Source organism: Pelodiscus sinensis, chromosome 1 (assembly GCF_049634645.1).
Source record: "Pelodiscus sinensis isolate JC-2024 chromosome 1, ASM4963464v1, whole genome shotgun sequence".
Lineage (NCBI taxonomy): Eukaryota > Metazoa > Chordata > Testudines > Trionychidae > Pelodiscus > Pelodiscus sinensis.
The window spans coordinates 79850405-79877000 of record NC_134711.1 but is presented as its reverse complement, the minus strand read 5'-3'; the positions used below and the strand labels follow the sequence as shown (position 1 = coordinate 79877000).

The 26596-nt window shown below is 42.0% G+C and overlaps 1 protein-coding gene across 2 annotated transcripts in view; it reads right to left on the bottom strand.

Annotated features, from left to right (window-relative positions):
• Positions 1-959: 959 nt before the first annotated feature.
• The window catches only part of NUDT4 (nudix hydrolase 4), a 39406-nt gene continuing 13769 nt past the window's right edge, over positions 960-26596 (bottom strand). Inside the window, exons 2-5 of one of the 2 annotated variants that reach the window (XM_075933171.1) lie at positions 19242-19352; positions 11585-11629; positions 7904-7995; positions 960-4674 (exon numbers count right to left, since the gene is read on the bottom strand). In XM_075933171.1, the coding sequence (XP_075789286.1) occupies positions 4476-4674; positions 7904-7995; positions 11585-11629; positions 19242-19352 (447 nt within the window). In that variant the 3' untranslated portion in view covers positions 960-4475. The remainder of the gene's footprint in view (positions 4675-7903; positions 7996-11584; positions 11630-19241; positions 19353-26596) is intronic. The other variant, XM_075933181.1, reaches the window with a different exon arrangement.

The window sequence follows — 26596 nt, the reverse complement described above, 5'->3', positions numbered from 1 at the left end:
TCCGCCAGCCCGTTCCCCAGCCAGCCCCACAATCTTCCCCAGCCAACCTCACTGCCCCCCCCTCCCATGCCAGCCCTGCTTCCACTGGCCCGTTTCCCTCCCTATCTCCCCCAGGCAGCTCCATTGCCCCAACCCTGATTCCCTGCAGCCCGTATCCTACACCCCTCCTCTCTCCCCCCTGCAGCCAGCAATAAGAGCTCACCTGGTAATCCTCACTATGGCTCTGCCAGGAGCCTGAAACATACAGCTGTATCCACCCATCCCAGCTGAGGGCTTGGGGGACCTGGCACTGCATGGGCAGTCCAGGAGCCCGGAACACCCTGGCAGCCACACTGAGGCCCGGTATTTTCTTCCCATGGCCCATAGTTTGGGAAACACTGGTACAAACAATTACTAACATGAGGCAGAAAGTCCTAAACTGTAGCACTAGTTTGGCTTCATGTCTACATGGTAGACTGGAGCAACAAAATGTGAGTGATCTGGATGGAGAGGATTTGAACATTTTTTAAAAGGGCTGGTATTTAAATGTTTAATTACCAAAGCATGTAAAGACAAACACTGTCATCTTCTGTTTAAACAAGGTTTGTGGCCAGAGAACTATCAATTTGCAGAAGCACTGTGGTAAAAGAGTTCAATTGTATTTGCATATACAGTTAGCTGGACCATTCAGAATTCACGACATGAGTATGTTAGGGGCCATAGGACTACATTTTTAAAGTTACAAACTAACATGGATACCCTTGAGGTGTTTAAATGAGTACACGTGCAAAACTGCCAGCTTTTGGGACCATTTACACTGATATGCAAACTGGGGCACCAAAAGGGCAACTTAAGGTTTAAGTTACTTGCCAGTGCTATAGCCAAGTGACGCTCAAACCCTTTTCAGATAGGGCATAAACATTGTATATCAGCACTCTGCCATTAAACACTAGTACCTACTGAAAGATGACACCCACAGCTCTAGTTCAGATTTTATTTTGATGTTTCTCAAATATAAAAAGTCAAAATTCTTACATCAATCTTTAAAGAAAAATCCATGCAAGCAGTTCAAAATGTCTACAACTTACATTTCCTTCAAGTTTCTCTTCTCAGAACCACATTGATAAAAGGAAAAAACCTAGTTGGTTTGATTTTCTCCATAACAGCTCGTAAATAGGCCAACTTTGGGCAAAGTTAATGCGCAAGTTGTTGCCAAATTATGCTTTTCACTTTAACAGCCTCTGTGCAAAACACTTGATACTGTTGCAGTGTTACAAGATTCAATAAATGCCTGCTTAAAAATGGGTAACTATTTCCAGTTCAGTTGGAGCTGAAGCTATTTGCACTGGCAATAGCCCATCACATCCACTGGTGCAAATCAGCTTCCTTTTTTGTTCACACAGCCAGACAAGCCTCAGAGCCATCAGCAGCTCACTTTGGTTGGAAAACAGGATGAAAAATTTAAACTAGTCCTATTTACACAAATAATGTACCCTAGTAAAAGCCATAAGAACCACCACTCATTTACTTCATAAATCAAACTGGAAAAATCTTTCTAAGAATGTGAGAAAAGTGCTGGCAGCAACATGCTTCTATATTTAATTTTGACACCTGGAACCAATGCAAAATTTCTCTTCTTACCCCACATTTTACACCATCCATTTTTACACCATTCATTTCTATAGAATGCAATGTAGTGCTCACTTTGACAGTCATTAACACTCACATACAAATGAATATTTGCCAAAATGGTTCTGTAGCATACTTAAAAGCAACAGCCTGCACAGTACTGTCAGTTTACCTTTACTGTCACATACTTCAAAGTTCTGTGAATAGAAAAGCATTGGAAATAAAATTGAACATGTTTCATTTTGAAAGCTGCATAGAGACTGAAGAGATCTGTACAATGAATGGCATAAGAATTCATGTGGCACTATTAATAATCCAAAGGGGTGCAACCAAAAATATTAAAATATTTATAGGCAATCAACTGAGCTTGTTAGCAACAGCAATTCTGTACATTTTTACAATTATCAAATACATAGAGCTACAAAATAAAATCATGCATTACCACTAATATTTTATACAAGTATGGGTTTTCTTTTAATTCCAGGAGTCAAACTTTGAGATAGATGTAGTTATGAACTATAAGCCAAGTAACTACTTTGGATTCTTGTATGTAGTTACATGGATTATGCTGTACAAAAATCAGAAACTTCTCAAAGGCTAATAGTTATGAGCTCAGTTTAACGTGTTCAGAAGTCATTAACAACATGAGTGTCAATGTACATGACAGAAATTCTATCATAGTACATCAGACATTCTTTTCAAAGTGCCTGACTTCTGCGCTCTCTAGATGTTTTAGTACATTTTTTTCAATTTTGAAAGCCCTTCAAAGTCAATATGAGTTAGGCAATGTTGGTGGTGTTCACATCATAAGAATTAAAAAATAGTTTAAAATCTCATTGTTTTGAGATTTTGGACCTCAAGTACCTGAAGACTCATGAGATCAGCAGTTCACCACAATTCAACAATTGTGTGGTGAATCTGAACTATACATAGACATGCCTCCTCTTCCGGTTTTAGAAGTGACCTGGAACTAGAACTAGGGCTAGTGCTGACCAAGTGATTTAAACATCCCACTTCAAAGTTCAAGGAGCTCATGTTTCGTGGCTCATGTTCAGGGCCATCTCTAATCAGTAGTACTTATGGCCTTGGCAAAGAGCAGTTTTGCATGAGGTGAAACCTCAGAAATATTACTATCCATTGTTCAAATACATTTATATATGGCACATCTCATTTTTCAAAAAAATCACTTGTGGCACCAGTATATTCCTAAAAAAGTGTAACAGCACGCAAGTTTAATTTATAGCAGCATTTTACACAATTTGTGCTAAAAAAGTAGAAGTTAACCATTTGTGTATTGAGTAACAAAATGTTTAAATTACATTTACTTTCCATTTTACACTCACTATTTACCAGTTGGAATATTTACAAAGGGTTCAAATGCTATGTAAAAGAATGAGTTTACCCAAAACAGCCTTCACAAGACACGTTTACCCCACCCTAAGTTTTGGCTGCTTAGAAAGGCAGAGGCTGCTGAATCATCATTTAGATCCTACAAATTTCCAAAGTTAAGTATCTGCATAAGCTAGGATGGCACTCTTTGTAGAAGACTTATAATGGCACAGTGGCAAGAACATGTTTGGAAACTGATCTCAGCTGTGGGTCTCAATGTTTTTGGTTGGCAGGTACAAGGGAAAGTGGTAATTATGACAGGCTGCAGTCCCAAGTTTACTGCACTTTGGAGAGCAAAAATGGTTATTTGGAATGATCCGTAATATTTTTGAAGTATAACTATTTGAATTGGGATATCCAGCATAGTTAATAAGGTAACAATTTTTGGTACCTCTGAAATGTATATAGAAGCTCTTTGCTCCTAGGTTTACAAAATGCTATTTCTTCATCATCAGTTTGCTAATGGACTTAGACCTATCCAAATTGTACCCCTTATAGGTATAATTTTTTTCCCCAAACACTATACTTTCTTATGCCACAGAAGCTTCAAGAGACAAAACTGAAAGAAACTGAGATGCTATTTTTGATAACTGAACAATCCTGGAAAGAACGACAGGATCACGCTGTCAGCAAAATGAATGTTAAGATATCAGAGGAAAGCAACACTTAAAAAATCATTGTAAAGAAGGTGTGAGGGGTGGGGGGGGGGGGGGGGGGGGGGGGGAGGGAGAAAAAAATCAGCAGCATGTTTTCAGTTTTCATGTACCTCTTCCTATACTTATGAATTTCTTGCATGTTTGCCAGGTACTACAAAAAACTTCTCAGAACAGCTTTTGGAAATGTAGAGAGACCGTCAATTGTCAAGCCTCAGTTCAGAATCTTTGCCAGAGCTGTCAAATACATTTTGTGTGTTAAAACTCCATAAGTCAACTTAACTAAGGAGAAAAATGTTGCTTGATATTTAAATCCTTTGTTGCCATTGGCTGGATGTATTTAGTGCTTCATTGTAGTCGTGCTTATCTATTTACGTTGAATAGCATGCTCAGTTTCCCAGACGGTAGTAGTATTTTAGAGGTCTTTAGCATTGTAAATGTACATTTTGAATGAAAGTTTTACAGAAATTTTCCTGCCAAAAGGTTTACCTTTATTTTATGGTGTATTTGACTAAAACAATTTAAGCCAAAATCTGGAATAAGTTCCACTTAACTCAGATGTTGTGTTATTTTAGCAGGGGTGTAAATTCACACACTGATTAGTTTTTTTAAAATGGCTAGTTAAGACATCTTAAAAATCTAAATATGGCTTTAGTTTGCTGCAATATTATTTTACATTGTTAAAAGAAAAAAGTCAGTGTCTGAATGTTATGATGTATTCATACATTTTGCTGAGAACTGAGTCAAAAATGTCTGCATGTGAACAAAGCTTCCTCCCCTCCCCCACCTTGTGATGGCACATGAGTAAAAAGGTATTCCAAATTTTTATCTCACAGTCGAGGGCAACCCAGAAGTCTGTGCTGAAGTGACATATAAGGAGTTGTTATCGGGAAGATTTGAGACCACAGAATTTCCATTGGTTGGGGAACAGCCCAGTTTCAGTTTTTCCAGGTATTCCGCATGAACAGGTTTATGACACTGAAGAATCTTGATAGCATCTTCTACTTTAAACCATTCTCTTTTCCTTCCTGAAAGAGTAATTTACATAAAAAGATGTTACAAACAAGTTTCAATAGCAGTTAGGTACAACAGCTAGTTCAAAAAACTCCAAGGTGAAATGCAAAGCAAAAATACAAACTGACATGAAACACAAAAGTAACAGTTGAGTAGCAGAGCAAGAGAGGTTCTTGTGCCTTGCCTTCCCCCCCTTAATGTACAGAATCCTAAAAGGTTTGCTTATTTTCCTTGTTGCTTTACACTGGAAATCCAGGTTGTCTGCTCTGGTAGACTGAACTAGAGAACAGGAAAGTGACTTCAAGAAAAAGCTGGGCAACAAATAGTTAGTCAAACTTAGCATCTATTTAGTTTCAATGAACAAGATAACAAAAGATTTTAGCTATGAGGTCTGTTTTGTAGAGGTTTTATACCTATTCTATCTCCAGTCCATCAACTTCTGCGGAATCCATGCTCTTTAACAAGTTTAGTCCGAATGGCTGGGAACAGGAACAGATGCATGGTTGGCTTCTTTAGGGCACAGAGCAAGTCTATACGAGTGCCTACTGAATAACTTTGTATGGACACTTATAGAAGTGGCACCTTTTTCTGAGTAGCCACTCTGAGTAAATATTCATGTCTGAAGTTATTTTGGAATGGCTATTCCACTTTAAATATACCAGAGTACATATGCATCATCATCTGCCCTCTTCAAGATAACGAAGAGGTACTAAATGTAACATCTGACAATTGACAGAGTAGTAGCAGAACTCCAAGCACTAGTAACTGAAGGAAAAACAGGAAACTCTTGAGGAGTTCCTCTGGCCAATGAAAGCGGAGCAGTCTAGAAGTCTGCTCAAGCAACCCCTTTAAGTTGCTAAAATGCTCAAACTTCATGTTTCAGTTGATAAGACACCAATGAAGCCATTTAAAGCAGAGCAGAAAATATTAAAGGAAATGGTTCTTACAAGGAAACTGAATTAAAGTCATTCCATTTTGTTTTTCCAAATATATTGACAAAAATAGTTTGAATTTCTTTACCATTCATATTTGAAGATATGTTTGCATACCAGACCAGAACCACAAGCCCAATTCTTTTGTACCAAAACTGCAAAGTCTTTGCAACTACAACCTGAAGTCAAGATCTTTTGTAGTTCAAGTAGGCTATACCAAAATGCAACCACTACTATATGGTTAACACAAACTAATCTTATTTGCTACCCCAAAATACATGATTGTGACACCTTTAATGACCCTAAAGTACCTCAGCACACCAAGACAGAGATTCCCAAACTTATTGTGTACGCTCTTTCAGATTTACCAATTATCTGTATATCCCCTTCCAGATCTAGTTGCTGCCTGCATATCCTACCCTTGTTATAACTAATACTTTGCATGTTAACACTGTTTTCTGCCATGTGTTCATATTTCACAGTTATATACAGATATAGTATGAAGTTCTGAACTTAGTTACACTGGACAATTATTGGGCAATTGAACCCACACTGTATTGGGTGATACAAGATTGTAGATGAGTACTCTGTACAGCAGCATGTGTTCTCACTGGTATATCTTGAAGTAAATTAAACTACCATATTTTATGTAACGAATTTGTAGAGTTTAAAAGCTTCATTTGAGTAGCCTATTATGAAAGTGTAATAAATAAAATCTACCGTTACATAGTTTCTCCTGCATATCCCCCAGAGATCTTGCATTGCCCCTTGGGTACATGAATCAGTTTGGGAACCCTTGTACTACCTTTTTAAGGAGTGATTTCTGTACTGAAAATAGTATGAAAAACCTGTTAACACTGTTTTCTTTTGTTGTACAACTTGCAATATATATTGTGTTGCTATTGTAGTTTTTGAAACATTCTTTTAAAGGGACATTGTTGTGACTGACATGCTACTTACTGTAAAGGACAAAACATTCAAATTCTAAGATTTACAGTATTTATTGTAGAATATAATGTATAGTATTAAAATTATAGTTCCTGAAATGGGCAAACCATCGGCCAACGGAGGATACTGTTTTTGTGCGGGTTCCTTTGTGATCCATAAGACAACTGACCAACAGACTGCTCAATGAATGCAACATGTTAATATTGAGATAAAGCCACAGGAAAGACAGATTATCTTATTAGGGATATCTATAACTTGCTAATTTTAAAAAAAAGCTGTCAGAGGTCTCTGAAAGTTATGGAATCTGTGACTTCCACAACCTAATCTTATTTTACTGGAATTGCTCAAGTGCTACAAAAGCTATGAAGTACAAGTTTTAACTAAACCTAGTCAAAGTTTTTCATTAAAGATGGATAAAGGGTCTTTCAAAAAAAAACAAACACCTTTTCATTGTTTTATTATGGAAATCAAAACATCCTTTTGTTTTCTGAAACAAACACTGGAAATTTTTCAACAAAAAGCAAAATCTGCTAAAAATAGTATTTTCATGCAAGGTACCCATTTTCAGAACATCTGCGATTATGCCTAGCAACTTGACAACAGGGAGTTCTCCAGTTATGTTGAGAAATGTTGCAGTTTCTCATTTTATTGCTTTACACCACCTATTTTATATATTGTGTTATTCCTACATTGTATTTGAAATAGGGATGTTAAATTTAGGGTAATTGACTAGTTGATAGGGCATCTTTGCCTTTGAAGGTGAAAGCGCCATGTGGAGCCTGGAAGCAGCTGGGGACTCCCAGTTGACTCTGGGTTCCAAACAGCAGTGCTGCAGAAGCCCAAGAGTCAGGCTCCCCACAGTATTTCAAAGTGACAGTGCCACATGGAGCCCAGGATCGGCTGGGAAGCCCCAGCCGATCCTGGGCTCCACGCCATGCTGCCGCTTTGAAATGTTGGGAGGAGCTTGACTCTGGGCTCCCGCAGCATTTCAAAGCTGCAGCGCTGCATGGAGCTAAGGGGTGAGCAGAAGCCCAGAGTCAGGATCCTTGCAGTGTTTCAAAGCGGCAGCACCATGTGGAGCTCAGGATCTGGCCCCAGGCTCCACTTGGCGCTGCCGCTTTGAAGTACCCTCTCCTTTCCTCCCATTGACAAGCTTGTCGTTTAGTCTGTCACAGCCCTAATTTGAAAGTTAAGTTTTGTACAGCGGAGGATAAAAAACCACACCATTTACAATCATTTCAGTTTTGTCACAAATTAGGGTTCTCTCCAAATTGAGAAGAATTCACTGCTGTAGGTTCCAGAAAATGAAATACATTTCATAACTGAAGTTAGCGCTTAGCAAGGATAAAACAAACAAACTTGCCTATATTAACTGAATCCTCCCAGTCTTCCAATATTTCAGTCACTGTAAGAACATAAACGTAAGTCCTATGCTTCCGGTCTTGGTTCTGCTTGAATGTTAGAAATACAAATTTTAATTCACAGTAATTTAAAGACAGACACTTGTTTAAATTCATGTTCAATTATATACATTAAAGTGTTCAATGTATCCGTTAGACAACAAAACCAACTCACTCTTGACTATTTGATATTCCTGTTGTAAAATACTTCATACTATTGCAGAATAAGCACAAGAGAATTCAAACATCTATTTTCCCTCCAAACAGGAAAGCCACCTTAGTACTGAACAGCATAAAAATGGAAAGTTAACAAAGTTGGACACTATGAAAACTGGATAATATTTAGCGCATACACACACACACACACACACACACACACACCCACCCCCCCACACTCACTCACTTCAGGAAGAGCCATCACAATAATCTAGTCTGACCACATAACACGTTATAGAATTTCACTCAACATAAGTGGAATGGACACAGCTAAGTATTCTAGATTTGTAAGCAAGACTGAGTTTTTCAATAATTAATATTCAGTTTAGATCAGCCAATAGTAGATAGTATCATGAGCTTTCATGGGCAAAACCCACTTCCTCAGATGAGCAGGAGAACTGAGTTTTACCCATGAATGCTCATACCGCCATATTTTTAAAATACATAATTTTGTCTACACAGCACCCTAAACTCGAAATTAGCTGCACGGTGTACATATACCCTAAGGCTCTACGGGACTACTCGTTTTTAAAGTTACAGATGAACATGGCTACTCAAGACTATACGAGAGAATGCAACTTTCATCCTAAAGGTCTGACTGGTTAGCAGGCCCTGCTGCTAACCTTTTAGAGCCTCTTTTCCTCCTTCCCTAGTCCCCCGACAGCTTACAGTAATGGGTAAATCATGGACAATATCCACATCCTTAATGACTGCTCATTGGGGACATTCCAAAGCCAGTGCTGTCTCTTTAGGGTGCTCCAAAGCAAAGGTGAACAGAAAAACGGACTGAGCATCCAAGACAGGAGGGCTTGTAGGGGAATTTAAGTTGGATCAGTTTTTTCCAATAACCATCTAACTTGGTTTGTATGGACATGAGACTTAGGCCTCATCAACAGAATGTTACTGTGTGGCAAGCCAAGATGTATATCTACAGACTGCCATGCAGTATTGTTTCATGTAGAGAAGCCCTAGGGGTGAGTATGTAGGTGGTTTTAATTCAGTGCTTTGTTCCAGTTACTAAATACAAGTTTCAAGATGGTTATTGGTCAACATCACCATTGTAAGTTCCTAAAACCCTGTTAAGGCTTCTGAGTGATAAGCAAGTAGTGTATCCGATCCCTGTCTACGTATGGGATTTCTCAATTCTTCTACACAGGGACAGGTATGGACAAGAGACCAAACACTTAATGTTTTAGTGAGAAAAGTTGTTAAGAGGGATTAAGTGTTTTAAAAACAACCCAATTAGTAATTGTTTTGATTAGACTGTACACAGCTAAATCCTCCTCCTTTATTGCTACACTACAATTAAGTGCTAATGTTTTCCCTATCAGAAAAGGTACGTCTAAACTACATTCCCCCTTTCGAAAGAGGGATGTAAATTAGACATATCAAAATTGCAAATGAAGCCGGGATTTGAATTTCCTGCACTTCATTTGCATAATTGTGTCATGGTGTTTTCGAAAATGCTATTTCGAAAGTGAAACCGAGGTCTAGATGCGGTTCTTTCAAAAAGAAAAGCCTTTTTCGAAAGATCCTGTACTCCACCCACCACTCCCCAGGTGAATGCCCTATCCCATAAGCTACTTGGGAACCCAGCCCACCTCCCTCCCTTCAGGGCATCCCTTAAATCCTGTGCACGCAGTCAGGTCGCTCCCATGGTGGATGGAGAGGGGAGTGCCCAGAACCAGCTTTTCTTTTTGAAAGAACCGTGTCTAAACCACAGTTTCACTTTCAAAATAGCATTTTTCGAAAGACTGCCGAGACAATTATGCAAATAAGGTGCAAGAAATTCAAATCCTGGCTTCATTTGCAATTTCAATAGGTCTAATTTACATCCCTCTTTCGAAAGAGATGTGGTCTAGACATACCCAAAGACACTGGCTAGAGGGAGAAATTAAATGCCGGCTATGTGTAGATAACGTGGGAAGGTAAAGGAAATAATCCCGCATGTATCTGGGCAGTATTTTAAAATTAAAGATGCTCATATAAAGACATAATAGGATAGTAGCTGTGGTTTTTGATAAAATAGGGACGTGACAGTGGGAACCATATTGAAGAAATAAGGATGGCTATTTGCATAAGTCCAATATTGTTTTTCGTAGAGGGAAAACCGTAGGGGTGGTGGATGCTGAGGGAAGAAAAATCAAGTATAGACTGCCTACAATAAGCCAGTCTAAACCGCTGATAGTTACTCTTTTAAAGGAGTAAAGAACTTAATGTCTTGCTTGTTACTGTTACAAGCAACATTGAAAAACTACAGCAAAAATCAGAGGTCTTCTCCAACCCCTCCTCGCCCCCCGGATTCATTGTGAGCATCTGACATTAAACTTTGTGTCATCAGTTTCCTTATTTGTGTCTATCACAAAGCATCATGAGAAGCATTTTTAAAAAACTGGATCATAGTGGCTAACAAAACATTGAAAGATACTTTAATTTCTGGTACTAAAATTGCAACTCAAACTGACTAGATTGGGTCCCTTTGTCACCTACACTTCAACGACAAAGTAATTTGTGCTTTGCTGTTCAGAAAGCCCAATTTCTAGAACTGATTTTTTTAAAAATCTCCAAGATACTTTAAGAACATCCATGTTGTCTTGCATAAAACCAGAAGTAAACCCAAGGAAACGGACTGAAAGTTCTCAGAGAGCCTTAAAAGGACTAGGTATTGAAAAAGAGTTTTCCCACTTGTATTTTAACTGATATTTTGTCTTCAATATCAAGCACCAGAGATGGTCTCAACTGGAGAAGAGATATTGGATGATGTTGGCCAGTGGTCTGAGGTGATATCAAGCATTTTCTCATGTCTTGCTCATGTGCTCAGCAACTAATTGATAGCCATATTTCAGAGTCAGGCAGGAATTCATCACCACTGTCATCCCCCATCCCTTTTTCAGGTACTAGTTCTCTTCTATGCCACATAGAAGAGGTGAGAGGGAAGTGAAGTCTTAGGAGGGCAATAATAATTTGGTTTAATTCCAGAGGTCTTTAGTATGCAGGTTGCTGGGTTGTATTCAGTGACCTATGATATGCTAGTGGTCAGATGAAGTAATCTGGTGATTTTAAGGCCAGAACAGACTTACGACTAAATTAGAAAGTTGGGTGTTGACCAAAAGGTGTAGTCAGCTTACAAGCCTCTACCACTCTGGTTCACTTTTTTTGATTCCAAATGCCAAATCTATTAGTTCAGATATCCCCAATTTCTTCCAGGAAAATAGGGCAGAGAACACCAGGGATCTCCAACATCTTAAAGGCTTTCTACTTTTCAGGCCCTACACAGAGCAGCAAAAAGGCACATCTTTTCCAGAAACAAGCAATGCTTACATTCCTTGGAGTTTCAAAGAGGTCAGTTTCACCAGCCTATCAACTTGCATAGTGGACCTATAGGCTTAGGTGTGCGTTTGGAGTTATATTTTAAATAGCTCACCTCAAATATCCCCAGCAGTCTGCCTAGTTTTCCCTTTACTCCAGCCTACAAAAAAGAAAGAATAAAGTATTACCATGCCCATTTTTCTTACATTCAAATCTGAAATCTGACTTATGCTTTTGAAATGAAGTTGCTACAAACCATATAAAAAAGGGATTACACAGATTTATCAGGAGATACTGTAGATGTAGAATATTAATTCATAGAGAAATTTTGCCTAGGCACCATTATTACTTGATGACATAGGAACCGCCATACTGGGTCAGACCAAAGATTCATCTAGCCCACTATCCTGTCTGCTGACAGTGGCCAATGCCAGATGCCTTAGAGGAAGTGAACGTAACAGGCAATCACCAAGTGATCCCTCTCCTGTCATCCATTTTCAAACAGAGGCTAAGGACACCATTCCTATCCATCCTGGCTAATAGCCATTGATGGACCTAACCTCAATAAATGTATTTAGCTCTTTTTTCAACCCTGTTAAAGTCCTGGTCTTCACAACCTACTCTGGCAAGGAGTTCCCACAGGTTGATTGTATGAAGAAAAACTTCCTTTATTTTTTAACCTGCTGCCTATTCATTTCATTTGGTGACCCCTATTTCTTATATTATCGGAATAAGTAAATAACTTTTACTCATTTTTTCCACATCAGTCATGATTTTATAGACCTCTATCATATCCCCCTTAGTCTCCCCTTTTCTAAGATGAGAAGTCTAAGTCTTTTTATCTTTCATATGGGACCTATTCCAAACCCCTTAATCATTTTTGTTGCCTTCTGTGAACCTTTTCCAATGCCAATATATCTGTGAGATGAGGTGATCACATCTCAAAAAATTACCCAAACTTTTTGATCTCTGAATATGCTTGTAGGGCAAGAAACTTGTACATTCAATAATTTGTGCATCCAGTAAGAAGATATGCATCTGATCTTACTGACTTATCACCACATGCACATATTAGCACCAAAGTGCAAAGAACAAAAAATGGCTGAAACTCACATGTATCTAGACCTAAATGTTATTTTATATATTCCTCGTAAGCCATTTTTACATTAGTAAGATATCAAATGGGATGTAGCAAATTAAGGTGAATACAATGAAATAAAATTAGGTATAATTTACCAAGGTTGAATAATCAAGTTAACTAAAGAGCCAACAGTCACTCCATAAGAATTATTAGTCCAGACACTGATGTCCATGAACATTGTCAACAGCTAAAGTAAATCAAAAGGCAGGACTTTAATACTGTTTTAGAATACTTGATATGTTAATCATAGTTACATGAATTGCCCCCATGCAACTGGGACAAAATACTTCACATTATACATGTTTCAAACAGATTTAAGTCATGCTCAAACCTACGATTGGGATCTCCACACCTGTCTTTCATCTCTTTTTAGTTAGCAAACATACAAGGCTAAAATTCAGAGTATTATTTTAGAAATAGCTTAACATATGCCACGAGAGAAATTACTACTTCATTTTCTCCAGTTTCATACCTACAGGTAGCTTGAGATATTTCCAGTGAAGAGGCATTATTTATGCTTTACACTTTCGTCCAACCAAGCTACAAATCTAAATCTACAAATGTATGATTCAAGGGTAGCAAGTCCATCTGCAGACGAGGCTGTAACAGGGTTTTTGTACACCTGAAGTGTTACAACGGTGCTGCTGCAGCTGCACAACTGCAGCACTTCAATGTAGACACTATCTACATCAATAGGAAGGGTTCCCCTCATGGTGAAAGGATGTTTGGTTGGTGTCACGTTACTGAATTTGAGGGAAGCAGCCAGATCACTGCTACACCCATAGGTGGGGGTGTTGGCTCCAAAAATGGTATAAAAGGGGGCCATGTGGGGTGTTGAATAGAAGCTTATCGTCTGCTAATCCTATGGACGCTAGTCACGTGATTGTATAATGTATGTGTGTAGTTAGGAATCTGTAATCTGTGTGGATACTGAATATTTCTCTGCATGTTGTTGAGCATTGGGCAGAGCCTGGCCTATGGACATGCTAATTAGTGAGGCTCTGTGGGACAATGGCACTCAATGGGCCATGGACACACCTAAAGAATGAGGGCTGCCACCTAAGGGCTGCCAACAAGGAACACAGGGATAGGCCGCTGGAACAGGTGACCTGTTGCAGCCAAGAAGAGACCAGGAAAGATGTATAAAGAGGCCATGTGGCGGACTCCATCTTGGTACTCAGCTCAGCACTTCATCCCAGAGGCAGCAGTGCAGGGATTGAAGAGCCAGGAAGAACTGTGGACCCATCCTGATCCTAGGATGCACAAGGACTTTTAAGCCAGCAGCTGTAACATCTCTGCTAGAGCCTGCATTGAGAACTGGGAGATTCGATGCATGTAATGTACTATCCTTTAACAACCTTACTCTAATGCTTTTCTTTATTGTAGTAATAAGCCTTTAGATGTTAGATGCTAAAGGATTGGCTCAGCGTGATTTGTAGGTAAGACCCAGAGGGTAAATTGACCAGGGATCTGTGGCTGGTTTCTTGGAACCAGTCAGAACTTGTTCGGGGTAGGTGGGATTCTAAGACCCCCCCCCCCCCCCCCCACCGGTGTATGAGGCCCGGGGCCATCTGGGGCACGGATATTCCTGGGGTGTCGGAGGGGTTTTGCTCGTAAGGCTTCAGGCAGGCTGCTGAAGTGCTCTGTGGGACTGGTTTGTGACCTGTTTGGGGACTGTAAGGAGCCCCGAAGTTGAGCAATTCACCCTGAGCGGACGCCCTCAGCTGTGCCCAGACACAGCCCGGTCCGTCACAGTTGGCTTAATGAGACTGCTCAAAGTTGTGGATTGTCATACTCTTCAGCAAGGTACTGAAGTCAGCTTAGGCCTGATACACAGTAGAAAACTAAGTATGTCCTTGTGGTATCTATAATACATGACTTTCCAGTACTATAAAGCTATTTTCCAGCCTTCAATCCCTATTTCATGTACTAGGCTAAAGAATCAGAACTGATGGTGTCTTATGTCTTTGAGACATCAAAGGAGAAAGATGGATTTTAATGAGAAGCTCAGACTGGAGACAAAGTGGGTAGACACTAACAAGTTGCTACAAAAAACTTGAACAGCAAATTAGTCTTGTAATACCTTAGAGACTAACAAAGGTAGATGGTATCATAAGCTTTCATGGGCACAACCCACTTCTTCAGATGAATGGAGTGTAGGGGTGCAGGGTACAAATGAATAGAGAAAGAGGATGGGGAGGGAAAGAAGGGGGGGAATAGGGGAAAAAATATTGTTAGAGTGCCCATGATAAATGAGACTAATAGAGTGGGCTCTAAGTATTCTAAGTGCCCAGTGCTTCACTTTTTGTCATTTGGATGTGGAATATAGCGACTCATCCAGTTAGTCTTTGTTTAAACTTCTATTCAAGGTGTCAAACTTGTTAATGAAACAAAGTTCTGCAGCTTCTCTCCATCTGGCTTTTGAAATATAATCTAGTCACTGGTCTTTTAAATAATATAGTCATCTAGATTCATTACTGAGCGCCCAGGCAAGATGAAATGTTCCCCAATAGGTTTCTCTGTGTTACCATTTCAAATAGTTGATTTGTGTCCATTAATCCTTTGTAGTAGAGACTGTTCACTTTGGCCAATATACATGGCAGAGGGGCATTAGCTGGCACTTGATGACATAGATCACATTAGTTGATGTGCAGTTATATGAGCCTCTGATTTGGTGGCTTATGTGGTTACGTCCTGTGATAATGTCGCTTGTATAAATGTGTGGTCAGAGTTGGCACCAGAGTTGATTGCAGGAGTGGGTTTCGAGATGAGTATGACAGTGGTGTGCTGTGTGGTGCTGAAAAGAATATGTTTGAGGTTAGGGGGTTGTCTGTAGATGAGGATTGGGGGTCCGTCTGTAGGGATAACATATTAAAGTATTTAAAATGATTCCCCCAAGTGGAAGTGACTCCCCATAATTTGTTCCCCACAACTTAAAGTCTAAGTAGCATAAGTTTAAGTAGAAGAAGCATATAAGTGTTTAGATTATTTGTTAAGATTGATAAATGTTTAGATTTATAATTATTGCCCCTCTAGAATATAATTTGTTAGGAGTGTAATATTAGGTCATGTAACTTAAGAATTATATTTTTAACAGTTTTATGTAGCCAGAAACAGCTCCCCTCTGTGTCCCAGGGCATGCTCAAACTTACACAATTGATGCCCATTCTCTTCAAAGCACTGTGAAGCAATTAACCCTAATCGCAAAGTGAAACATTGTAACTATAACAGTAACTCAGCAAAGAAATGCCACCCAGAAACTTGTGACTTTTTGTAACTACAACTCTTGTATATGTAAAGTTATTAGTATACAAAATACTGTATGTGAAACAATTAGGGAATGTATGTAAGAGAGAGTGCTTGGACGATGATGAATGAATAGTTTTGAGATGTGCCAGCCTGAGAATTCAGCAACAAAGGGCTGAAGAAGGCGTCAGGTGCCAGTGCAAACAAAAGGTGTCAAGTGGAGAAAACCAAGTACTGGAGGTCCACCCTATGAGATCACTGACAATCACCTGACAGCCACCCTTGACATCAGCATGATGCAGCAATTCCTATAGACTGGTATAGGAAGAAATTCCTATAAGAACTGGACTAAAAGACTATGGAGTCAGAGTCCAAGGTTCTGCTGCCAGCCTACCAGGAGCTTCAGATGTGCATCTGATCAGGACTTCACTCCCCATTACCATCACTTGTGTATAGAGTACCTGGTCAGTATTCTGTCACAAGCAACTTCCAGGCTGGTAACTAGAACATACACAGAACCTGAGTGAATGGATGAATGAATGTTTATATATGTATGTGTGTGTATGTATGTATGTATGTATGTATGTATACGTGTGTGTGTATAAGGGTTAAGTAGTGATAGGAATAAGTAGTTAAACAAGGTTGTTTACTTCTGTCTTTTCTTTATTCTTTATTATCTTTACAATAAATGTGGCTTTTTGCCTTATCCCCCTCAAAATCCTGCTTGCTTTTATTGGTACAACACCCCAAGGCTTGAGAGAGTGAGGGGTCATTTTCCAGGATTAATTATAGATTGTTAATGAGCTGGAGGGGTTTAAGTTGGGGGCTATAGGTGATGACTGGTGGGGTTCTGTTTTCTTCGCTGGACCCATACTGAAGATGCTGATGCCTGGCTACTCATCTGGCTGTCAATCTGTTTTTTCACCTGTGTGGGTATTTAAGTTTTAAGAATGCTTCATACAGAGCCTGTTGTCTGTGGGACTGGAGCAAATCCAGTTGTATCTTAGGGCCTGGCTGTAAACAATAGATTGGGAAATGTGTCTGGGATGGAAGCTAAAGGCATGTAGTTAAGTGTAACACTCGGTAGGTTTCTGGTATAAAGTGGTGGAAATTTGGCCTTTGTGTAATTGTACTGTAGTGTCAAGGAAGTGGCTCTTGTGTGGACTAATCCAGGCTAAGATTGATGGTGGGGTGGAAATTGAAGAATTCCCCAGGGATTTCAACAAGGGTCTCCTTTCTGTGGGTCCTTATAATGAAAATGTTGTCAATGTAGCATAAGCAGAGCAAGGATGCTAGGGGGTGATAGTTGAGGAAACGTCGTTCAAGATCAGCCATAAAGATGTTGGCATATTGTGGGACCAAGTGGGTGCCCATAGCTGTGCCACTGACTTGAAGATTTAACTTGTCCTCAAATTGGAAGTTGTTGTGGCTAAGATAAAAATCACAGGGCTCAGTAACCAGGTATGCAGTGGTGTCATCAAGGACAGTGTTTCTGACCAGTAATCCACCATCATGTGGAATATTCAGATAAAGAGCTTCTATATCCATGGTGGCCAGGATGGCATTTTTAGGAAGATTATTGATGTTCTGTAGTTTCCTCGGGAACTCAGTGGTGTCTCAAAGGTAGCTAGGAGTGATGGTAGCATAGGGTCTGATGAGAGAGTCAACATAACTGAATAATCCTGCTGTAAGTGTGCCATCACAGGATTTCTAGTTTTATTGATCTTGGGTAGCAGATAGGGGGGGGGGGGGGGGGTGTGTGTGTGTGTGTGTGTGTGTGTGTGTGTGTGTGTGTGTGTGTGTGTGTGTGTGTGTGTGTGTGTGTGTGTGTGTGTGTGTGTGTGTGTGTGTGTGTGTGTGTGTGTTTTTGAAAGACATTATTAGATTTTATACATTTCCAAATATTGCTAGCCTTTAGCATGCATCTAAATAGGAAGAACTTCAGTTTTAGCCCATAATCTTTTGGGCCCAACAGAGAAAATTTATACACACTACAGTCTTACCTTCTGTTTCCTGTAGGTGGAGCAAAACCCATACTTTATAGAGAAGCAAAATGCTAGCTTGTGTATTTTAGAACACATACAAACTCTGAAGTTTGATATGTGAGCTAAAATTAAGATGGCATTGAAGGTTCACCAGATTTATATCCTAAAGACACTGAATAACCAAGCAGTAATTTAATTTACTTTAAGACACTATTCTCGCACTTTTGGAATGCTCACAAAATGAAATCCAGTGAGTTTCTCTTGCAGGAAACAATTGCTGCAAATAATGCAGAACTGCAGTCAAGAGAAATGTATATACTGGAGAACACTTTACAAGACTCACTCTGTTTTAGGCACTTGCTGCTGCTATATTTACCTGCGCAGCCACAGATTCAGACAATTGCAGCTCCCATTGGATGGGTTCACAGGTGCAGATAAATCTGATGGTGTGGGGACCAGACAGGGGCTAACTTTAGCAGACTGGATCTGGCCTGCAGGCCATTTGCCCACCCCTGATCGAACACCCTCACTTTAAGTTTAATTATATACATTTCACTTCATTGTAGTTTATCACCGATGTACTTTATTTTAGCTGGAAATTAGCTATGCAAATCTCGTTGTAAAATAGATTTGTTCAAAGGCATTAGTGTAAGCGTGTAACTGCTGAACATGTCAGTGGTTATATGTTCACATGCATGGGGGCAGGGCAGAGGCAGAAGCTAGTGCTTACAGGGCTTTTAAGCCAACTCCCTGTGAGCACCAGCACCTTTGAATTACCACTACTGGTATTCACTACATAGTGCTTATATGTTGTGTTTAACTCATTAAATGGGACTTTGGAGAAATTCTGCTGCAGTGCTTTTAGCAACTATGCACGTCAACAAAATATTCACTGCCAAAATCTTTTTACAGAAAGATTTTCGGTACTAAGCTACTGCCTACATAGTGTTCTCACACAAGTATACAAATAGATTACTTGATACCAAAACATTAGGGTTTTTTGTAGCATTAGAACAGAAACTCTGCCCTCAAATCAAGTGGCAGAGATATACTACTCAAACATTTTCTGTCAGGAGTTTGAATTGGTGTTCAATTTAAAATAATCTAAGAATCCCTTTCCTTCAACTAGTCAAGTCTCATTACTTGATTTAAGATGTACTATGTCTACAAAAACCCAGATTTCAATCTAAATATTGATCAAAACCTACTTACACAATGTATTCTGATTTGCATTAAAATGGAGATATGAGTCCTAAAAATTAAGTCTGAAATAGGCTAAGTTATACATTTTTTGCATTTGTAGGTCATTGGAATTTTAGCAAATTAAATTGAGAAGTTGCTGAAGTTCTATTTTTGTTTAAGATTGCTATCTGAATGTGAGTGAAACTGTCAATGTTTACCTCTTCATAAACCTCTCGAACTGCAGCACCTCCTGGCTCCTCCTCTGGTTCCATTCCTCCACCTGGTACAATCCACTGATCTGGATATCGGCTACTACTCACTAACAGTACCTAAAATATCAAAAAAGACACACATTTAAGCAGTCACTTGAAAACAATCTGACTGAAGACAGTCTGAAGCTGGCATGTCAAACTCGTGTTTGGAGGGCCGCATGTGGCCCGATGGAAATTTGTGGCCCCCAGAACATTTTTATAAGAGAATGAAGTGCTGGCCACTTGGAACATGTAGCCGAGTGCCTGCTCACAGCTGGCCATGCTGCTCTGTGCATGCGCTCATGGCTGGTTGGGTGCTCACAGCTGGCCACTGCTCATGCTGCCCCAGCACCTGAGGCAGCAACATTGACTTTGGGACCCACGTATTAGGTTGTAGGGTTGCCAGGTGTTTGATTTTGAATTGGACAGTATTTGAGCTTTCTGTTGGAAAACAAATCGAGAAAATATTAATGTCTGGTATTTTCTAAAGATGTAATGTTGATTGTGATGTAATGTCAAGTGTGTCCCATATTTTTGTTGAAACCATCTGGCAACCCTATTAGATTGGGGGAGAGGAGGCATTAGGTTGGGGGGGCTAGCTCTGGGGGAATGGAGGGGGGATTTGGTTAGAATGGGGGCATGGGAGGGGCTTATTCATGATGCCAGGTGGATTATACCTTACAAAACGTAATCAGAACTCAATAACCTATAGCAAGATTTACATGTGAAGTACCAACTCTTAAAACGCCTTGAGATTAATACAAAATTAATGTTAAGAGTCAAGATCCTCAGGTTCGGGATACTCACTTTCTGCACATGTGTAAATAGGAAATGTTTTACCAATGTGATCTAAGATCCTGACTCTTAAATGAACTATATCAAGCTGATTTAGAGTTATACCTTTCTAGACTGCTGATGAGGCTTTTGTAAAAGAGTCCATACACATAGAATTGTCAAAAAATGTAAGTTAGATATTTCCCTGAAATTTTTACAACATTGAGCTTGCAAGATGTAATGATGCAACTTCACCGGAACTTGTCCAAGTTAGAGAAATACAAAAAAGCCCAAGAAGTATGCACTGTAAGTTACTTTTTTCTTCAAAATGTACTAATCCAAGTTTAATAAGTTAGGATTTAGATTTAGTGTGTTCTATCTTCATGTTTCATCATCTATTTTGCATTGAAATTAGAAGGCACATACACAGGGCGAACAACAAAACAAGTCTGTTATACATACTATCAATTCCTAGAAGCCTAAGTCAGAGCAAGACTCTGCTGTTTTAAGCACTGTACAGAGAACAAGAATGGCTTCTGCCCCAAGGAGCCTTCTTGTTTAACTGTTAACACAATAGAATTGTGCAGTTCTCACCATTAGCCAGAAATTTAAAATACTTATTTCACCATCGAGCCAGGTTGGTACTTAAGTTAGAAGTTACACTGAATGCTTTTTATATAAAAGGGAAATATGATAAAACCATGAAAATGGAGCTAACAAAGAATGTCTGCAGTTAATAAAATTACATGTATTTGAGCCATTTCTGCTCTGACTAGTAAATTCAATCTCTGTGGTGTAAGATCTGAAGCAGTAGCCGTTATAGTAGCTACCAACCTGTGGAGGCCCCTTGAGCCAGATTTCCTTTGATGGAGCAACTTGATAGTCACCAAGCCAATTTACAGGGCAGCTTGACAGCATCAATCTATACCCTTAGCCTTTTTCTCAGGGCCCAATGACCTAAGTACATATGCAAGTCCCTTCCACTCAGGGTAATAAGGCCCAATGGCCTAAGTACATATGCAGGAAAAGCTCCCCCACACAGGGGAAAGGGGACCTGGGCCCTCCCACTGCACTGAGTCCCAGGTCAGGGCCCTATTGGCCTTGGCATGGTCCACTGCTCACTCAAGGGGGAATCCTGCTACAACATGATGAGTGCTCAAGGAGCGATTCCCCACCCTGGGCTACTTCCTACTGGTACCTGGCAGATGTGTACCCTGTATGCGGATTCAGGTTCTGAGGCTCCTTAGGTAGCACCTCTCGGCCTGGCTGCTGTTGTTTGGGCTGGCTGTGCTCCCCCACAGGAGTTCCTTCAGCTCCACCTTCCCCTTCAGGAGTCAGCCCTGACTGAGCTGCTCCAGAAACCTTTACAGTCAATCTCCAGTTGAAGCATGCCCAGAAGGGCTGTGGGGAATAGGGCCCTTTCAGCCAGCTGAGCCAAGGTCACTCCATCAGCTTCAGGGCAGGCTTGTCACACCCAGACATACACACTCCCTCAGCCTCTCACCCTCACTCCCCAAACTCAGGGATCTAGAAAAAAACACACAGCCTGAGGCGGAGACCAAGACCAGGGCTTGTACAGAGCCACTCCTTCCTTCAGGACAATCGCTATCTAACATCCCTAACAACTGAATAAGTGTGTAACCGCACAAAATATTATTGGTTACACAGCTATTTCATAGTCCCCGGGGCAGGGCCAGTAGCTAGTGTGCTTCCTGGCTCCACTCCTGGAGAGCCCGTCACGCTATACTGCTGCCAATGTATCACAGGCAGAAGTGCAGGTTGGCAGGTGGTAGCCAGTCCGCATGGGGAGCTGGTTTAAAATCTTTTAAGCTGGGTCCCTTCCCCGCCCCAAGAACTGACTCCGGCCTGCCCCCTTGCTACCTCTGTGTGAGGCAGCAAGCGGGGGGTGGGGGAAGAAGAGTAGGCTCCATGGAGCTGGTGCACAGAGTCAGATTCAAAAGATGGTTCTACATGCATATTGGCTTCTGCCTGCCCCTCCCCTCTGATACAGGGGCAGGAGTGCACGGGAAGAGGTGGTGGCTCTGCAGGAGCGGATACATGTGGGCAGCCTGCTTGACAGCTGGCTTCTCACATGTACTGGCTGCCGCCGGCCCCCACCCTCCTCACACTCCGCACTGCTGCCTCTATCAGAGTTACTTGGAAGGTTTTTATGTTGCTTTTTGAGCATTGTTTAAGTGGATCCATACTCAAATATACATGCCCTTTCAGGTTACCTGCTCTAAGCTCCATCCTCCTTTGCTGCCTCTGATGCAGAGGCAACAAGTGGGGGGGTAGGGGCAGTGAGTGTAGTTGAGAAGATGAACCACTAAGCCCAGGCTTATCAGTTAATCATGTAGTGGACTACACACGGACATCCAAACAACATAGTGGGAACCTCAGTTGCCCCAAACTCTCAAGCTCATTCTCCCTGACAGTATCCTGTATTTTCAAGCCAGAACACCCACTCTGCTAGGTCCAGCTGTTCCTAGTGGAAGCCAGTTCTGTAAAGCCAATTCTGCATGGAAAAATGAAATACTGTGCAAAATGTTAATTGTGCAAATTCCTCCTTGCACAATGGCACAATTTCCCCAGGAGCAAGTCTCACTGAAATTTCTGAAGCTACATTAGACTTGACTGTAGGAATAGGAAAGGAATAGTGATACAGTAGAGTTCGGATTATCTGACCTTCGGCAATCCGACATTTTGCTTTATCCGACCCTGCAGCTCCTGGCGCTGGCAAGAGAGGTACCAGCGGCTCCAGGGTGTGGGCCGGGAGAATGGCCCCATTCGCTGCTCAGTCGCTCTCCTGCTGGCGCCGCTCCGTCCCTGGAAGCTGCAGAGTCCGATGAATGGCCCCGCTCACTGCCCTGTCACTGTCCTTGAGCCACTGATGGCTGCAGCTCCCGGGGACGAAGCGGTGTCAGCAGGAGCAGCTCCAGGAGAGCAACAGGGAAGCAAGTGGGGCCCTTCTCCCGGCCCGCGCCCTGGAGCCGCTGATGCCGCTCCTGCCAGCGCAATTTTGTCCCCGGGAGCTGCAGGCATCAGCAACTCCAGAAGAGCAATGGGGCAGCGAGCAGGGCCATTCTCCCGGCCTGCGCCCCAGGAGCTGCAGGAAGGGGACGAAGCAGCGCTGGGAGAATGGCCCCGCCCACTGCCCTGTCGCTCTCCTGGAGCTGCTGATGCCTGCAGCTCCCAGGGACAAAATGGCGCTGGCAGGAGCGGCATCAGCGGCTCCAGGAAGGTGACAGGGCAGCGAGCAGGGCCATTCTCCCGGCCTGCGCCCCGGGAGCTGCAGGGAGGGAAGGGGCCAGGGCCAGGCAGGGATGGGGACCAAGCGGCTCTGGCTACAGTAGAGTCCCTATCATCCAACAATTTCGGTAATCTGACCACCTGTCGGTCCCCGTTTAGATCGGATAATTGGGACTCTACCGTAGTTTGCCAAGCTTCACCTATAGCAGGATACCCCTGCATCAATGATCTCTGATGTTAAGTGTAGACCAGTGGTCCCCAACCTTTTGGGGCTGCGCGCCCAGGGGCCGGTGCCACCCACACGCCCGGGGGCAGGGCTGGCCCTGAACACTCGGCAAGCGCACAGAAATGGCCCGGCGGGCGCCATGGCACCCACACACACCACGTTGGAGACCACTGGTGCAGACAATGCTTAAGACTACCTTAACTAAAAGCCCTGGACAGTTTCCTATACAGGCAAGAGCAGGATAGCAATAATCATAATCAAGATTCTGCTCAATGCTTATGTATTAAGGCGCATCTCTTTACAGCCTTTATTATGAGTACATGGACAGGATGCATAGGTAAGTGGTGCTACTGAGAAAGTTTAGAACTGGTAACCTGCGAGGGCATGTATATTTCTATGAGCATGGATCCACTTAAGCAATGCTCAAAAAGCAATTTTAAAACCTTACAAGTAACTGAAGGCTAAGCACAGCTGACATTCCATACAACATGAACATTACACACAACTTTCGGCTGATCAAATCAGTGTTCAAGGGAGCTGTGTGAAAGCAACTAGTAATAGTGATGACTATTACATTAAATCATTCAGAGCTTAGTGCATGGGTGGGAAACCTTCTTTAGGCCAGGGGGCTGCTGACCCACAGAAAAAAAAAAAAAATCAGTCAGGCAGGGAGGAGCGGGAGGTGGAGTGCCAGCACGGGCAGGAGCCTTGAGCCCCAAGGCCCGGACCAGGCAAGTCAGGGACTGCATCTGGCCCCTGGAACTTAGGTGCCCCACTCCTGGTTTAGTGGGATTGTTTGAAATCAGGATTTATTGTTTGGTTAAGGGCTGAAAAATTCCAGTTTACTAGAAGGGGACAAATCAGTTTGCTTGCCCTGAATGGAAGCTTAGCATAAAGTCACGCATTTTATGTTTGATTTTACCATTGACGTGAACAAAAGTTACCACAGCTAAGCTCCCTTTAGGGTGCATGCCTGTGCGGGCACACAAAAAGTTTCAATCCCACCCACCTCCTCAGCAGAGCCACAGTGCAGCACTCATCTTTCTCTAAGTCTAAGGTAAGCTGGTGGTGGTGCCTCTCTGGGAGAGTGCAGGGCCAGGGCTGCATGGTGGCTGCTCAGCTGCTCCCAGAATGGGCTGTGTGGTGGGTGTCTGCCCAGTGTGCCAGAGCTGAAGCTGGAGCCTGCCCCAGCATGGGTACACAGGACACCTGCTCACCTTGCAGCCCTGCTCTGGGAGCAGCTGGGCAGCCACTATGCAGCCCTGGCCCCAGCTTCAGTGCTTTCCAAGAGCTGAAGCTGGGGCCAGGGCAGACCACACGGCAGCTGCCAGAGCTGGAGATGTGGAGCTGTCCACACTGAAGCCCCAGCTTCATTGTGGTCCTGGCTCCAGCCCGGGCTCATGGGGCGGCCACTCACCACATGGCCTGCCTAGCGAGCACTGGTGGGTACCACAGTGGCACACATGACCTCATTCTTGGCATACAAGACAAACTCACTCATGGATAGAAAAAATCTTAGAGGGAACACTGCCACTAAGCTGTATTTTTATGACAACCTGACACATTAAGAAATTGACAGTAGGGATATGAATTTTTAGCTGGTGGGGTGTAGGGGCTGGAGAAGCCTCCTGCCTGTCTCAGGCAGGGGAATGCTCCAGCCCCATGGGACCTGCAACAAGCAGAGGTGGAGGTGGGCACTCTACCCTGGCCAGAGCAGCATCAGTTTGTAACATGTGTGCGTGTGCATGCGCTCCAGCCCAGCCCTCCTGCTCACCCCATGTAATTGTTAACTGTTTAATTAGTTAAATGGTTAAATATGTTTAAACAGGATTTTACATCTCTAATGGAAAAAATGCATATTAAGATGACCAGATAGACTTTAGTTATAGGTACAAAAGGAAACCCACAAGCTTCATGGGCTGTTGGCTACAAAGTAAGCAGTACTCATTTAGAAGTTTGTCTGGTTCACCATCTCTCCCCACCCCAACTCAAAATTGTCCTAGACAGTTTCCCTCTGAACAGAACATGAACTAAAGATACATTTATACTCCCCAGAGTTAAAACAGAGGCACTATTGATCAGATTCCAAATATTAACATCCTTAGAGAATCTTATGACACAGCACTCACTCAGTTCATTCTAATTTTGCAACAGTCTTATGGCATTATCTCCATCCAAGAATTTGGTCCATCCAAAGAACAGGAAATCCTGCAAGATTACTCTGATCCATGCTCTTTGGGGCTAGTAAAACAGTCAAGTATCTGAGGCCCCTTACCAGGAGTAATTACGAATCTTTGAAGGAAGAATCCTTAGGCATGGCCTACATGTAAGAAATAAAAAGCTTCAGGAGGTACCCGAGTTAGTCTGTACAGGATCAACTTAAAACAAAAAGTCTGGTAGCACTTTAAAGACTAATAAAACACGTGGATGGTATCATGAGCTTTTGTGGGCACAGACCTCTTCTTCAGATGACTGGAGAAGAGGCAGTGGGTATGTAAATATCAAAGGGAAAGCCAAGCAGTAACAAGCAAAACTGATAGTCTATAAGCACCTATAGACTGGATAGTTAAAAGAAGCAGATGAGAACCATTAGTTAGCAATAGAAAGGAAGAGCACTAACACCAGATTCTACACAAAGAACCATTGGCGCATTCATTGTTTGATAGGTCAGTAATGTCCCAGCCATCCGGTATCTCCATTCAGATCATTGGCATGAGAATTAAACTTGTGTGAATGAATTGTAGTTCCAACCCTTCCCTGTGTATTTGGCTTGAGGAATTGGTCTGTAACAAAACAGCAATTTGAAAGTCTCTTAATGAGTGACCAGGCAGATTAAAGTGTTCACCAACAGGTTTCTGTATGTTCCCTTTATGGATATCTGATTTGTGCCTATTGAGTCTCTAAAGGAACATATCCCCATGAACAGGGGCTGCTACTGAGAAGCAGCCTCTAACTATGGCAGGTCCAGGCTCGCCATGGATAATGGCTGCTTCAGGAGATGCAGGCTCCCCATGGACAGGAGCTACTGCTGCGAAGCAGCCTCTGGACCTGCCATATACAGATACAGAGGCAG